Source organism: Penicillium waksmanii, assembly GCF_028829765.1.
Source record: "Penicillium waksmanii strain IBT 27052 chromosome Unknown utg000005l:1.0-5232799.0:1.0-5237142.0, whole genome shotgun sequence".
NCBI lineage: Eukaryota > Fungi > Ascomycota > Eurotiomycetes > Eurotiales > Aspergillaceae > Penicillium > Penicillium waksmanii.
This window is the reverse complement of record NW_026643252.1, coordinates 4576765-4591908: the sequence shown is the minus strand read 5'-3', so window position 1 is coordinate 4591908 and position 15144 is coordinate 4576765. Positions and strand designations below refer to the sequence as shown.

The 15144-nt window shown below is 50.2% G+C and overlaps 4 protein-coding genes across 4 annotated transcripts; 1 reads left to right on the top strand and 3 right to left on the bottom strand.

Annotated features, from left to right (window-relative positions):
- Positions 1–163: 163 nt before the first annotated feature.
- Positions 164–1533, bottom strand: N7481_006599 (class I SAM-dependent methyltransferase; the record flags this gene model as incomplete). Its single annotated transcript, XM_057265818.1, has 2 exons — positions 164–1352; positions 1454–1533. The coding sequence occupies 2 exons, from the start codon at positions 1531–1533 to the stop codon at positions 164–166; spliced, it is 1269 nt and encodes a 422-aa protein (XP_057123538.1).
- A 1335-nt stretch (positions 1534–2868) lies between these two features.
- Positions 2869–3762, top strand: N7481_006598 (aminoacyl-tRNA hydrolase; the record flags this gene model as incomplete). The annotated part of the gene is made up of 1 exon (XM_057265817.1): positions 2869–3762. The coding sequence occupies one exon, from the start codon at positions 2869–2871 to the stop codon at positions 3760–3762; it is 894 nt and encodes a 297-aa protein (XP_057123537.1).
- Positions 3763–4193: 431 nt separating this feature from the next.
- Positions 4194–5500, bottom strand: N7481_006597 (amphiphysin-like protein RVS161; the record flags this gene model as incomplete). The annotated part of the gene is made up of 6 exons (XM_057265816.1): positions 4194–4647; positions 4762–4909; positions 4968–5041; positions 5127–5172; positions 5271–5321; positions 5488–5500. 6 exons carry the CDS (start codon positions 5498–5500, stop codon positions 4194–4196), a joined length of 786 nt encoding a protein of 261 aa, XP_057123536.1.
- Positions 5501–8944: 3444 nt separating this feature from the next.
- Positions 8945–10633, bottom strand: N7481_006596 (serine/threonine protein kinase SAT4; the record flags this gene model as incomplete). Its single annotated transcript, XM_057265815.1, has 1 exon — positions 8945–10633. One exon carries the CDS (start codon positions 10631–10633, stop codon positions 8945–8947), a length of 1689 nt encoding a protein of 562 aa, XP_057123535.1.
- Positions 10634–15144: the final 4511 nt, after the last annotated feature.

Here is a 15144-nt window from a genome sequence, read left to right as displayed (position 1 = left end):
CAACGTGCAAATGCATTAAATAAAGGAAATGGGATATCAGCTTTTCAAAACGCTCGACAACCAGGCAAAGCACCCAGCTGCATGCATATAATACAAGACAAGAACCAAAAAGGAAGCCAAAACACCACCCATGTCTGTTCTCCAGCTCACCTCACCTCACCCATCACGATCCATCATGATGATCCTTCTCCCCAAAATCCCAATCAACACCCTCTCCATCCCCATCCCCGGGCACCGTCCCTTTCTCCCTAAAAAACCTCGCCCTAGCTCTAGCCCTTGCAAGAACATCCTTCCTCTTCTGCGCAAACGAAACAGGTTTTCTCCCCGTTACAACTCGAACTTTAACCCTCAGCCCATCAGCAGCGAGAACCTCGTCTTTCACCAATTCACAAAGCGCCCGCGCCTCGTCCAGACTCCATTTCCCGGACCCCGTCGTCAGCGGTCGTAAAGCGTACGCTTCCAGACCCTCCAGCAGCGCGATCAGGGTCATTTTGCCGAGCGTTTTCTCGCCGATGTCGCTTGGCCATAGGCCGATTGGGATACTTCTTTCTATGACACGGATGTCGACGAAGCCTGCGGCTGAGAGGGCGGTTGTGCGGAGGTGTTTCAGGTCTCGGGGGTATCCTGCTTCTTTTGCGGCGGTTCGGAGGGCGGCGGTGTATTTTTGGAGATTGGTTGGGGATGGGGATGGAGCTGGCTGTGATTCTGGCTCTGGTTCTGGTTCTGGCTCTGAGTCCGAATCGTCGTCGTCGTCCTCATCCGAGTCCAAATCTAGATCTCGCATACCCTCAACCTCAACCTCATCTCCATCCCCAGACCCCCTCTGAAAACAAATGGTATCACCCGCCGGATCCGTATCCGCAACCTCAATAAAACCCCCGGGTTTCAAATGCGCAAACGCTTGCTGATAAATCCTCCCCCAATCCCTAAACGCCCCAGAAAGACCACGCATATGCACCAAATCAAACGGTTCATGATAAGTCCACTCAGACTGCGCATCCGCAAGTTGAAAGTCCACATTCGGCAGCGCCAGTTGCCCAAGACCCGAATCAAAAACCCCTATATCCGACGCGATGATTTCCGCCTTGGGAAATTCAGCGCTCATTTCGATCGCCCAGTCTCCCGGGCCGGTACCGATGTCTAAGATTCGCGGGGATGATTGCGGGTTGGATCTGAAGGGCGCCGTCGTTAGGTGGCCGTCTAGTAGGATTAAGTAGATTTGGTGTAGAATGTTTAGTCTTGTTAGTTCTGTTTCGTCGTTTGGCATGAAGTAGGTTGAGTCGCAGTAGCGGCGGCCGTTTTCGTGGACGGGTTCGAGCATGTTATAGGAGGAGCAGGAGTGGGTGGATTTTCTGTAGTGAGTGATAAGTTCTAAGGTTAGTGGCGGTTTTTTCTTTTTTGTTTCTACGCCCGGGCTTCGTTGGACATAATGGTATGCGCGGGGTCAACTCACATTGAAGCTTCGTCGTCGGAGCTTTCCTCTGGTCCGGAGCTGTCGCGGGGGTCCGCTGGCTGAATATATGTGTCTTCCATGACATGACGATGTGAGGGAGTAGTCACAGTCGTAGTGGTAGTAGTCGCAGCGACCAGAACTGAATCAAGAACTCGAAATATGAGCCTGGGAGGAGGGGATAGGACTTCGTTACACGTGGGAGAGAAATAAGTGTAAACGAGAACTTGAACGGGTACTAATAGTAGACCAGGCTACGCGGGTCTAGGGCTTTTTTTGGCTTTTGAAATGGCAGGATTTAGAGTGGGTAAGGGAGAGCGGCGGGTCAATTGAGGAGAAATGAGGAGAAAAAGGAGCTGATCAGCTCGGGTGAGATGAAGCAACCGAGCGCAAGCAAAGTTTCTGACGGGGGAAGAGTGGGACCTGAGGGGGAGAGAAGAACAGGTCTGGCGAAGTAAACCCTAAGGAAGCAGTGGCACTAACAGAACAGGTCAAATAGGAAAAAGCAGAGAGGCAAACAAGGAAGCGAGAGGCAAAAGATGGAATAGCTCGTGAAAAAGCAAGAAAACCGACAGTTCGGATGGTAGAGAATATAAAATGAACCCGGCAGGATGGGAGAACCGGGGTGGAGCAGGGGGGTTGACATGGACTCGGAGGGTCCGAGAGCTTGGGCAGGTGGGGCGGTATACAACAGTACACATAGTTAGTATAGTATACATGCTCGTAGTTACAGGAGGATTCGAGTGCTAGAGTATATGCTAGTATTCTAGTAATGTAGAATATACTGTAGTAGCAGGGTACAAGAGTAGTACTATCTATGCAGTGTATATACCATTACTTCTCTGCTACATTAATGTATGCCCAAGTATACTAGTACTAGTAACATGCATATACTAGATACTAACACGTAAGACTCATACATACAGCGCACTGGCATCCAGCAGCCCGGGACCGGACGTACTTTGTTCGATGGCAGGCATCATTCATCTCGGGATCTACCCACTCTACCGGGATGTCATGCCATGCTTAGTACGGAGTACTCCGGATATACTACTTGGTATACTATATATCCTTAGACTGAAACCAACCCCGAGTAACACACCACATATAGACTATCTATAGTATATCCTCTACCCCTTATACCTACTATACCTTATTATCCCCTGTAGTCAACTCCTCCATACTGTCACTCCTGACTATGACTAATCCCGACCCGACACACCGGATTCCAACCCCAAATAGGCAATGATGAGCGGAACCTCCGAGTGGCCGTCACGAGGCGATCTCCCGTTCCTGATCCAAACTCCGACGCCGATGCATTATTACCCTTGCATCAACATTCACATTCAATTGACATTGACATACATTGCGCCTGCGATAATTCCAATCGCAACTACATCCCACCACTACACCCATTAATGACCACACAACAGCCACCAACGAAGAAAACCAAACCCCCAACAACCCTCGCCAAAGCGCAAACGCCAGCGCCAGCGCAATCTCTGCAACAACCACAGCCAGAACCACAACACCACACCCCCAAAACACCGACAGACACAACCACAACCACAATCACAACCATGACAACCCCCCGCCGCGCCCTCTTCATAGCCTCAATCGGCAACCAAAAACCCTACCGCTCAACCCGCCACAGCGCAGGCCACATCCTCCTCGACGCCCTAACACCCCTCCTCAACACCACGCCAGCCCCTCTGCCCTTCAATTACTACACAACATGGTACAGCCCCTCATTCATGAACGAGTCCGGCCCAAAACTCGTTCGACAGTTGCAGAGGTGGTTTGAGAAAATTGATACCCAGGGCCAGGGTTCGCAGTGGATTTCTTCATCTGGGGTTGCTTTGCCGTTGGGTGGAGATAAGACTCCAACTACGTCTATTGCTTCTGCTGGTGGCGGCATGCCCGCTACATTGGTAATCCTCCACGACGAACTCGAACAACCACTAGGCAAAATACGCGTGAAGCGCGGCGGACCTGAGGCATCGAGTCTTAGGGGTCATCGGGGGTTGATTAGTGTTTGTGAGAGTCTTCGGGGGAAGGGGTTATATCCTTCTAAGAGCGGGGTTGCTGGTAACGGCAACAACAACGGGAAGGGGAACGGGAAAGGTGGTGTTCGGCGGGATTTGTCGATTCTAAGGGTCGGTGTTGGTATTGGGAGGCCGGAGAGTCGGGGGAAGAATGCTGTTGCGGATTATGTTTTGACGGAGATGGACGGTAGGGAGATGGAGGCTGTAAGGAGGGCGGCTGGGCATGTTGTTGGTGTTTTGGAGGAGGAGATTGTTTTTGAGGGGTGAGATGGATGGTTGGAAGGAACTACTACATGCTATGTTATTGCTTCTTTTTAGGAAGTGGGCATGGCATGGTACTGGTAGTAGGATTGTATATTGGCATATTATAGATTCAGACTTGACACCACCACAGCTACCCTGGGTAGGCGGGGTGATGGTGATTGCTGTACGATAGGCTTGTTGATTGATTGATACCCCATCTGAATGAATGAACTCCTTTTGAGCGTGGCAGAGAGAAAGAGCCAAGTCCCGATCGTGTACAAGCTGTGGGATATGAACCAAAGAACCAGAAACAAGGTCATGTAGTCTTCATGAATGCAGAAAAAAACAGCAGCAGAGGAATCAGCGCGAACAATTAGAAATAAGAGAATAAATGAAATGAAAATAAGCCCAGCCAATGCCAGACCAGGCCATGCCAGCAGCTAAGCAGCCACCCACTAAACCGTCCCCGCAATACTCAAATCCCGAATCTCCTGCAACACCTCCTCAACGCGATTATCCAAATCACCACGCGCATACTGATCTCTCGTCTCAGCATCAAGATACTGCTGAACCTGTGCCATACGCGAATACGCCTCTGCGCAAAAGCGCAGCTGAATCTTGACCAGCGCCTCGAAGCTGGGATCCAGATATGGCACGCGCAGGTCGATGAGTTGGGGCAGTTCATTGAAGAGTTGCTCGTTGAGTTGTTCGTATGCTTGCTTTGCGATTTCGGCTTCGCGCTCGGTGCGAGGGAGTTTTGTCACGTCCTTGTCGGGTTTCTCGACGAGGCGCTTGACTTTGGCGCGCATGGCGTCGTAGTCGAGGAGTTTGTGGTTGCGCTTTTTGATGCATTCGTTCACGTCTGGGAAGTAGGCGCAGAAACGGGAGATGGGGTCTAGGACAGTTGCCCTATAACGGTGTTAGTTTAGTTGTTGTATGGCAACTAGCGTGTGGTCTGGTCCGTCTGGTCCAGTCCAATGCTGTTGTGCAGGGCAGGGCAGTAGTGCGCCGAGGAAGTCCTACCGGTATGGACCGTCCAAAGCCTTGATCGTTTCCGCATCCAAATCCTCCACTGCTTGCTTATAGCTTCTGCTAACGCCATCCTTAGTGCCCGCGTCACCGTAAAAAGCATCAATCGTCTCCGCAATGCGCATTTGTGATGCCGTCATGGCTGTAGTAAATCCTTGTCAACTCGGCCTGTGTTCAAACCAACTCTGCCAAATACCTACCTCGTAGCGAATCCAGGTATCCCTTTGCCTCTTTCTGTAGTCGATTGGCCGCGGCCTCCATAGTCCGGTATCGTCTGCATCAATTCGATCAGCCATGTCCGCAAGATCTGCAGTATCGGCGGCGGCACCACCACCAGCAACAACCATGATTAAGCGTACCGTTCTTCAATTTCATAATCGCGATCACTCGTCTTTTCAACATGACCTGCCCGCAAAAATATAAGCATATACAAAAATTCCTCAACCCCAAGCCAGTCATCAAGCCACCAAGCCGGAGTTGCGGGGTAACATTCCGGAACTCACCAGTCTTCATCATAACCTGCGTCGTAGCGCGGCCGACATTTTTCTTAAAGCCTAAAAGCGTATATCAGCATTGTATCGCATCGCATCGCATCGCATCGCGCGCCGTTTATCTCTTCGGGCCACGCCACGAGCTCGGTCTGCACGACCTGGCTCGGTCCGCCCGCAATGGGCTCAGGCAGCAAAAGGCGGAAAGGAAACCGGGGGACAAGGGACTTACCAGCCCACGACATTCTGGCGGGTTATTTCGATCTGGGGTGTGTGGGTGTGTGCTGTGTATAGGAGGGGGTATTGAGTCTTCAATGTGACCGACTCTGGTTGAGGTTGTGGTCGTGTATGCGCGAGTAGAGTAGAGCAGGGCAGACAAGGCAGTAGCCACTTCTCACTTCTCGCATCCGCCGCAGCCAAGTCAGCCTTAACGCTTGGCTGTGGCGGTGCAGTGATGACTCAGCCACTTTTGGGATTTCCGGATGCGGCTACGTCACTCTGGTTGCATTGTTATAAGAGGAGATTTACACTACTCCGTGAGATTATATTGGCTGATTGAACTGGATTGGAGTTTGTGAGGTCGTATTTGAATGGAGTGAGTCTGAAAAATTCAGATATAATACACATGTACAGAGTATACTGTGTATAGTATACACTGTATAGTTAGTTACTCTGTATACTATGTACTGCAAAAAAAGGAGAAAGATGTGTACTATGCGTACTAGTAATGGTAATTCAATTCTGGCGAGGCTATCAGTGTTACATTTTGCAGTTTTAACATTTTTGCATTTGACATTTTTGCACTTCCATTTACTGAACCTCTAATGACATTCGACTCCGCTCCTAGGCATCCGAATTGTGGCTGGTGGATTCACTTCTGGTATGGACTGGATTGGACTAGGCTGGGCTGGGCTGGGCTGCTTCACACTGCACTGCATGTGCTGCATGCGCTGCTTTACCCTAGATAGGGTGAAGCGCGGAGAGTATACTAGTATACTGTATCGGTAGCCACACCACTAAACCAAACTAGATTCGGCCGGCAAAACCGGGATCGGAACTTGTGCAGAACCGTTCCGCCCGGCTCGGATACTCTACATACCTAGTGCTAGTGTACTCCACGAGAAAGCGCAGTGCAGTGCGGTGCAGTGCAGCAGCAGACCCTTACCAAAAATCAAGAGTAGAAAAATGGGGACAGGGCGTCCCAGGTAGCGATAGGGCATAGGGCAGGCCATGTGCGCCCAGTAGAATGTCGAGGATGTCCAATCAGATCCTGGATCAGATCCGTTGGTGTCAGCCCCTCCGCCGAGGCTGGAGAATGGAATGCAGGTGCCTAATGACTGTTCAGTGTTTGACGGTATGTGCCAAGGATTTTAGTCCATGCCGGTGCTGCAGGTGAAGAAATGGAATACTTCGAGTTACGGATAGGATACTGGATACTGGATACTGGAAGTAGGGGATGGGTTTTACTAGCAGTTTGTTCCATAGTTAGGTGGTGTAGTCATACATAGCATACTCGTAGTTAGAGTACAGCTGAGGTATTAGTACTGTAGGTACGGGTTAGAGTGGAATTAGCATACAGATCGTACATACAGATACAGATGCAAATGTAAATGCAGGTATGTATAGATATCCCTTGTAGTAAACCGGTGCAAATATACAGAGCCCATAAGGAAGGTCTCCGAGTCTCCGAATCTCCAAGTAAGTTCACTGTGGAGAAGAACAGTTAGCCAAAGTGGAGGATTATGGAGTACCTATTAACTAATAGCTACGGCGCACTAACTTGAACAGCCTCCGAGTCATGAATTCCCCTTTCCTTGTAGGTAGTATATCCGTATCCGTCTATTGTGGAGAGTGAGAGTACATACGAGTAAAGCGTAAATGCAAAGCTTTCGAACCTGAACGATGATCCTATTCAAGATCCAGCAGGGTTCCGCTACGTATAAGATGAATTTGTCTTGATTGTCGCTGAGAATCCCATGCCATCATCAAGTCACGGTACATTAACTAGGTACTCCGAGTTTGTTTTTGTTTTTGTTTGTATTACCCCTCCAGACTCGGATCTGCAGATCTCCCAAAGCTACCCTTGCTAGCCCGGTGACAGCTCGCTCAGCCCATCCATCCATCGTCATGTCATCGACCCTACCCTAGTCACGAACCCCGATACTAATACGAGTAAACACGAACACTTTAGCCCCAACCTCAGCCACAGAAACCCCCAAACGCAAAAAAGCCAAGGGCGCCCAGTCCACTGGCAGTTAGTCGATCGACATCACATCACCTTGCAGCGCGTCAAAGCGGCAAGCCAAAACGTAAGCGGAGGAGATTCGGAGCAGAGCAATCCATAATGACATCGTATCGGGGGATGGATGTGGATGTGGATTAGTGCCAGTGGCTGATGTCATCGGGCTGGTGCCCAGCCTGAGGTGGCTGTTGGAGTGGATTTGAAATCAACGTTGGGAGAGAGGGGGGGGGAGGGGTTGCCAGTGGATTACTTATCAACTAGTACTAGTTAGTACTACATAGTACTAGTAGTAGTTAGTAGTTCAAGTGACTTGGCCTAACGACGAAAAGTAGTACTAGTACCTAGGTACTCGTAGTAGTAGATGGATGGCTTGCGAAATAATGTTCTTGACAGCGTAGTAGTACTCGTAGTATACAAGTTGGAAATAAATGGTTCTAAGTTCATTTTGGCAATAAACCAAGCCAGATTGAATTCGTCAGTCGTAAGTTACTATGTACAAATATATACTGAGGCATGGAATGGTGATGAATGAGAGTGGCTGACGCGGATGAAGGAAGGAAGATGAGAGGCAAGAAATGACTCGGAAAGAAAGGAAACTCCTGCGCCCACGCTCCCGCATAATAATACAAAAGAAATCCGTAGCCGTAGCCGTGATGCCGCCGTCGTCTCGTGTCGTTGTAAGTAGGTATCATGGAATGGGAATGGAATGGGTGGGGTGGGGAACGGTAGTGTCTGGTAAGTAAGGTAAAGTAAGGTAGGGTGGGGAATGTAAATGCAAATGCAAATGCAAATGCGTCCAGTAGAGAGCGGATAGCAGAGCAGAGGAGCAGCAGAGCAGAGAAGAGAATGTATAGCACCACCGCGCCGCGGCAAAAAGCAAAGGCATGACTCTTCGTTGCATTGACGTGACACATGACGTTGGCGTCGAAGCTAGTGACGGCCAAAAAAAAGGATATGGATATGATATGACAATGGCGCCGAACCACAAAAAACAAGTAAACAACCAAACCAAACACGCAGGGCGAAAAAAGACATGGACCTCGCTTGCATTCAAAGAATAGAGAAGAGAGACTGAGACTGTTGAACTCGGACGGAGAGAGAATAAATAGAAAAATGGAATGTTGGATCATAAAAAAAAGCTTGAACAAAACAAGTGCGCCTCCTGAACGGTGTCTAGAACAGGGTAAAGCCGCCCGATTGTGTATAAGGGAGAGAATTTGATTCAATACAAAATGGCCCTCCCGCCTAAACCAATGGCGTGTTGCTGGGAGTGGAGTGGAGTGGAATGGAAACCGAATAGACAGAGGCAGACCGAAGCCATAAGATATGTAGACAGGGTGTGATGGGTACTGAGAACATCGACATCGACACCGATACTGACACTTTCACTTTCACTTCAAGGCCTGCTCGGCAAATCACACAACCACGACCCGCGTTACAACTTTTATCATAATCCTTCCTCGCCAGCCTTGCACAGTTTGATTTGTCGCACCCACTCAGACTTGAGGACCTGCGAGGCATTGATTCGGCGGGAGGCGTTAGGATCTAAGATTGAGTATATCACGTTGCGACAGCGGGCCTGGTGAGGCGAGTTAGTCTTTGCTGGTGATAGTGGCGACGGCGGTGGGCCACGACTTACCCGATGCAACGTCTCAATAGGCGCATAACCATCCTCATGCTTGCGCCCTTGCAAATACCGCTGATAAAACTCATCCTCATCCTTACGAGCGACGCGCCACAAATGGCGCCCCGTCCGCATAGCCATGTAGATCACACCCGTCGCCCACAGATCCACAGCCCGAGGATCAAATTCCTTGTCTGTATATTCCTCCGGCGCAATGTAAGGGGCCGACCCGCACAGACCCGCCGTCATGTGCGCTTCTTTCTCCCACGCCATGCGGAAACACTCGCCGTTGCCAAAGTCGGTGATCTTCAGCGCGCCGTGCGTCGTGAGGAGGAGGTTCTCGGGCTTGAGATCGCGGTGAGCAACGCCCATCTCGTGCATGTATTCGACGCCGCGCATGAGCTGTTTGAAGAAACAGTCCGCCTCGGCGACTTCGAGTTTGCCCGCCGCGAGAACGAGGGTGTAGAGATCGCCACCGGCGCAGTATTCCATTACTTCGCAGTAGTCTCCCTTTGCGTCTTGGAGGAGGTCGAGAGTGTGGATGACGTTGGGGTGTCGGAGGGAGGAGGAGATGCAGAACTCGGAGGTTAGGCGTTTCTGGTACTTTTTCGCGGTTTCTTGGGGTCGGCGTCGGAATTCTTTTACGGCGTAGAGTTGTTCGCATTTAGAATCTGCGGGATCGACTTTGTGGGAGATTCGGACGATGCCGAAGGCGCCGCGGCCGACGATTTCCTGGCATTTGCCATATTTGTCGACCAGGGTTGCGGTGGCATTGGGACCGCCCTTCTTGTCGAGGGCGAGCTTGTCACGCTCATTCTTGAACTGGTCGATCCAGGTTGACATGAGAGAGAGCTGTGTTTCATCGACCTGGTCGTCGCCCTTTTTCCTGCTGCCGCCTAGCATGTCTCGGAGGAGGTCGGTCAGTTTCTCCTGTCGTCTGGCGCTGCGGAGATGGTGGGAGTGAGTGCCAGTGCCTTCAGGAAGAACCTCGAAGCGCTTGTTCAGGGGAACGCCATCTTTTGATTCTTTGTGACTGCCGGGCTTCTTCTTAGGACCGTCGATCGGCTCACTTTTTAATGACGCCTGGCGGGAGGGAGTTCGAGAAGGGGGTCTGGAGTTTGCTCTTGAGGAGGGCTTTGAAGTAGATTTCTCTTTGGTGGAGGAGGGCTTGTCTTTGCCGTTGGTCTGGTTGGGTTGCATATTGGCTTGGACGCTCTCCATGCTACTGTCGGATAAATCACGGTGGATATCATGTTCTTTGATCGGGTTTTGCTTTGAACCAGGAATGAACATTCGGGAAATGCGAGTGGCCATATTGGCAACTTTTGGTCGTTGGGGGGCGGGGGAGGCCGTTTCAGGGAGACTCGGAAGCTCCCCGTTCGGCGCGGACAGGTTCATGCCCGCGAAGGCGCGTGTTACCGAAGGGTCTCCATCCCGAGGGTCATGCGAGTGTTGAGAGTTTGCGGCGGAGGAGAGTGCGGACGGAGCAGGTGAGGGCGAAAGCGGAGTCATGTGCGGTAGATTAGAGAGAGGTGGTGGTAGTGTGGGGGGGAGGAGAGGGTGCAGTGCAGTCAGTGCAGTGCAGAGCAGAGGAGAAAGATCAAAAGACCACACGTTCGCCCCCGGAGGAAAAAAGGGAGACGAGGAGCGAAAAGCCCGCACGAAGCTGAATAGCTACGGAACTTGGCAAGGATTTCACACAGCGTATATGGTGAGGAGGATTGGGAATTCGGAGGAGAAAAAGGTGGCACGGGAAAAAAAAAAGTGGTGGATGGATGGCCTGAGGCAGCAAAGACGACTTGCTGACGAAAGGCTAGAGACGAGAAGATGATCAAAGACGAGGGTGCTGGAACGGTGGAGAGGCGTTGCTCAAAAAAAACAACAGTAATGACGAGAAGCGAGTAGACGGAGTGCACCGGAATGGGGAATGGACAATATAAATAAGGGAGAAAAGAAGAGGAAGGAAAAAGTTGAGGGTAAAATTGGCGATGTCGAGGGGACCAAATACCACAGCAGCAGCAGTTGGGGCTTACGCTACACTGACGGGAATAATTACGGATGTATTATTAAGGAGGAGACAGAGAAGACACTAGATTTGGTCTGCCTATGGGCGAGGGTCACTCTGCAAATGTGCGTATTTGTAAGGCACAATACACGAGTATTACAGTACAGTATGCTTACACTCCCTTTGCATTCAGTTACATTGACATGGCAGTGCAAATCCTTGAATGGAAAGTAATGAAATTGATGCTTCTAGGGCATTCTCATGCTTACTAGTCGATATTTACCCTTAATAGTACCCTAATAATATATACTTTGTACTTTATCGTACACAATAGTATACCCTAGGGTAATACTATCTACAGTATACTCCGATCAGGCCATACCATACTGTACAATACCAGTGGAGTGAGTGATTTATTGGAGGCCTGTTGGAGCCCTGGAACTGCACTGGATTGAACTGGACTGGATCTCATCCGGCGCTGGATCTTCCCTCTTCCGAGTCCGCTACAATCAAGCAATTCGCCCGCCGAAATTACAGGATGATCAATGACGTCCGGGGACACGTAGCCGGTCTGCTTTCCTCTCTCTGACGTCGATTCTCACCATTAGCAATCCTATCCTGCTGTCTGCACTCACTCTCACGGTAATGGGTAAGAGTATACTCCCGCCACCCTCGAGGCTGTGCTCACTTCCCTCCTGATTCGATGTGCCCCACAGACCGAGAGCCGACGCGCTGGTCTCATGTGGCGCCTGAGGGGTATCCCATCTTGGTCCTGGTACCAGTCCTGAGTTTCTCCCGATGGCCCTCCCCATGGGACAGTGCGTGGCCCGCGGGCCCCGCTCAACCGTGCCTCATTACTTTGTTCAGTAAAGGGAAAGAGTTGGGGAGGCCATCCGAGGGGATGCCCCTCGATGCCCCTCACTAATAGTTGGAAACCGCGGAACTCTCCGCTCCACACAGTAGTTACTATGTACAGTAGTAATCTACTGAAGATTATCTTCACTAGAGTACGAGTAGCTAGAGTACTCTATAATAGCATATAAATTGTTATATACTGTCCAGTGTCTCCGGTATCGTACGTATTTGCTGTGAGTTTTGGCTTGCCCTGCCCTCGCCCTCGCCCTCGCCCTCCGGTTGCCCTTCGTATCGCCTTAACTTCCCGGGATTGTCCACTCCTACTACCCTCCCCTCTCCTCCCTCCCAAACTCCCTCTCACCACTGCCGGCCGATCGAACGGAGTCAGCCATGCACATCACCCCATTGGGTGGTCGTGGAGTCCGGTCCGGCGTGGGGTCTCTGTGCGATAGGGTCATCCGAGCTAGCTGCTCGAGATGACGTCCACTGGCATTTATTTGGAAAAGCGCAGAACAGCACACGAGTCAACGTCGGACAGAAGGGACAATGACAATGACAATGCCAATGCGAATCTCCAGACTCAGCTCAGCTCAGACCCCCAGCATCAAGCCTGAGCGAATAAACTATGGCCTATCAGTTCATCACGAGCGGGCAGATGTCTTCCCCCCTCCTCTTTGCGCTTTCTTTATGATTCGCGACAGCTCACCGTCTTTCTTTGTAAACTGCACAACTACCCAAGTTGGCCAACTACTTAGAAGAGACTAGCTAGGACCGGACCGGACTGGACTACGTGGGACTGGGACTGGGACTACTGTGCGGAGGAGAGTTAGATGCTAGACACGGGCTAATGCACACACTACGGGTATACTCGGCGGGGCCATGCTAGGTCTCGTAGTGTATTACTATGAGTTGAGTATGAGTATGGAGTATCCTACTTAACTTACAGGAGAGGAGTAAGAAAGTCCCATGGCATTTGGCAAGTATTTAGTCAATTACTTAATTACTTTACTTCGAGAACTGTGGGCTGGTAGGGCAGGGCTGAGTGTGTACCGTACGTCGCATATCGCCCACATCCGGGATCCCGCACTGCTCCGTGCCAGTGCTTATAGTAGACTTACGAGATCCTTCCTCGTAGGCAGACCATGCCAAAAGGGACTTACCCCGGATTGCGACTGAGATTGCGAATATCGGCATTTTAGCGAGAAGTTTAATCGGTCAAATCTTATTGCTTTGGGACGAGCACAGCCCCTAGTGTGCTGGTGCCGTGTGTGGCTAACGCAGACTTGGTTTGGCTTGACTTGGTTGACCTCGGTTTGGTCGGGACACACATGTGTATATGTAGTACTGTACCTAGTACGGAGTAACTAGCACCTGGGCAGTAATAATTATTGTACCTAGCTGATGGGATGGAGGTAAGGAATGGGATACTGGTACGAGTAGTATTAGTAGTAGTATATCGGAGATAGATTATGTACCATACCATAAATAACTGACGGTAAGATAGCAAAGAAAAGCAAGAGTAAGAGCAATCTCAGAAATCGAAATAATTCAATAATTCAATACAGTAAGTACATACTCGTAGTGTGGCTGCAACTTACCAAAACCAAAACCAAAACCAAAACCAACTGCAAAAAATCCCTAGACATTATGTTTGTTCCAAGGCTAAGGTTAATCGGAATGAAATATCCCACCGGCTACCGATATCGTACACTACGGCTACTCGTACACTGTACTGTACGGGGCTACCTCACTACGAGGCATTTTCATCAAACCAATTACAATGCTGCTAGACACCCCCGGCTCCGCAAATATTAAGCGGGAGTGCCACATGTCGATGTCGGATTCATGCGGGCAAGCCATTACCCACCCTTACCTCCATCACCATCACACTCTCATACTTGATGTTTCGGCACAGATACATACTGTGCATGTGTATACAGATCCTGATCCTGATCCTAATGCTAATACTAATGTCGATCCCGATGGCCTCCAGGGCTTACTTCTTAGCAACGGAGTACTTTAGCCCGGAGCTCGAGCTGCGCAGTGCAGTGCAGTGCAGTACAGTACAGCTTGGGTACATAATCATATGCAACTACCCCTCCCTAAAGTTCAAGTTCTCCCCTCCCCTCCCATTCCTGCCCCACAAGCGCGGGTGACACGCGCAGGCGGCAGATCAGTAAAAGCTTCCTTGGCTGAAGAGTCGTGCTGACCGCCAGTTTGTTTTTGTACTTGTACTTGTTCTTTGGTTGCATCGGATTAGAGTCTCCGCGGGAATACTTGTAGGAATGGGGACTGAAACTGGGACGGACTGGGATGTGAGAGGGCGTGGTGTGGTATGGTGTGGCGTGGGATGCACGAGACGAGGGTTCAAGTTGTAAGGCTGGTCCGAGCTGAAGCTAAACTGCATGTACTAGTACAGACTCCAGAGTAACTATGTACTGTCTGTCAGTCAGTCTCGTGTGTGGTGGATTGGGTTGGATTTGGATCTTCTGATTAGATCTACTGCACGGAGTATTGTTCCTAGGAACTTTCGTGGTTGGGTAGACATACACACACTCTCTCCCTGCGCTGGCATATACTCAAGAACTACTCTGTATACCAAGTACGATCTCGAAAGTGAGCAGACCCCCCCACAGCCCTTTGTTTATGTACGTAAATCCTCTAGTAGAGGTACAACCTCAAGTCAAGGTCACACAGATGGAGCCACCAGCTCGAGATAAGCAGTGGCACTGCCAAGAGCTGAGCTCGGCGTGCAGAAGAAGCTCGGACCCGGGTGTGCCTGGCGCTCATCAATCACAGCTCTGCTTCGACCGTGGAAATCCATGGTGGAGAGAGCGTGGGTGGCGGACTCGGATCAGTTTACCTTGAACTTCGTGCGTCTTGTTTTTTCTTTTCTTTGGTTTCAGCCAACACGTCAGATATGCAGATATTTTCTTTTTGCTTTTTGCTGAGGATGTGATGCCAATATCTGTTATGTTATACAATCATTCCCTGGACGATTGTGAGTGTGCGGGATTTGTTAGGGCCAAAGGATAATCTACCTATGAATGGCGATGTAAATGGTTTGTTTTGGACACTGTATTCTATGTATGAGTATGTTAGGGCCTTACAACACTCTTGTATTTGTACAAGGCTGCTTTTTTTGCATTGTATTGCATAGTAT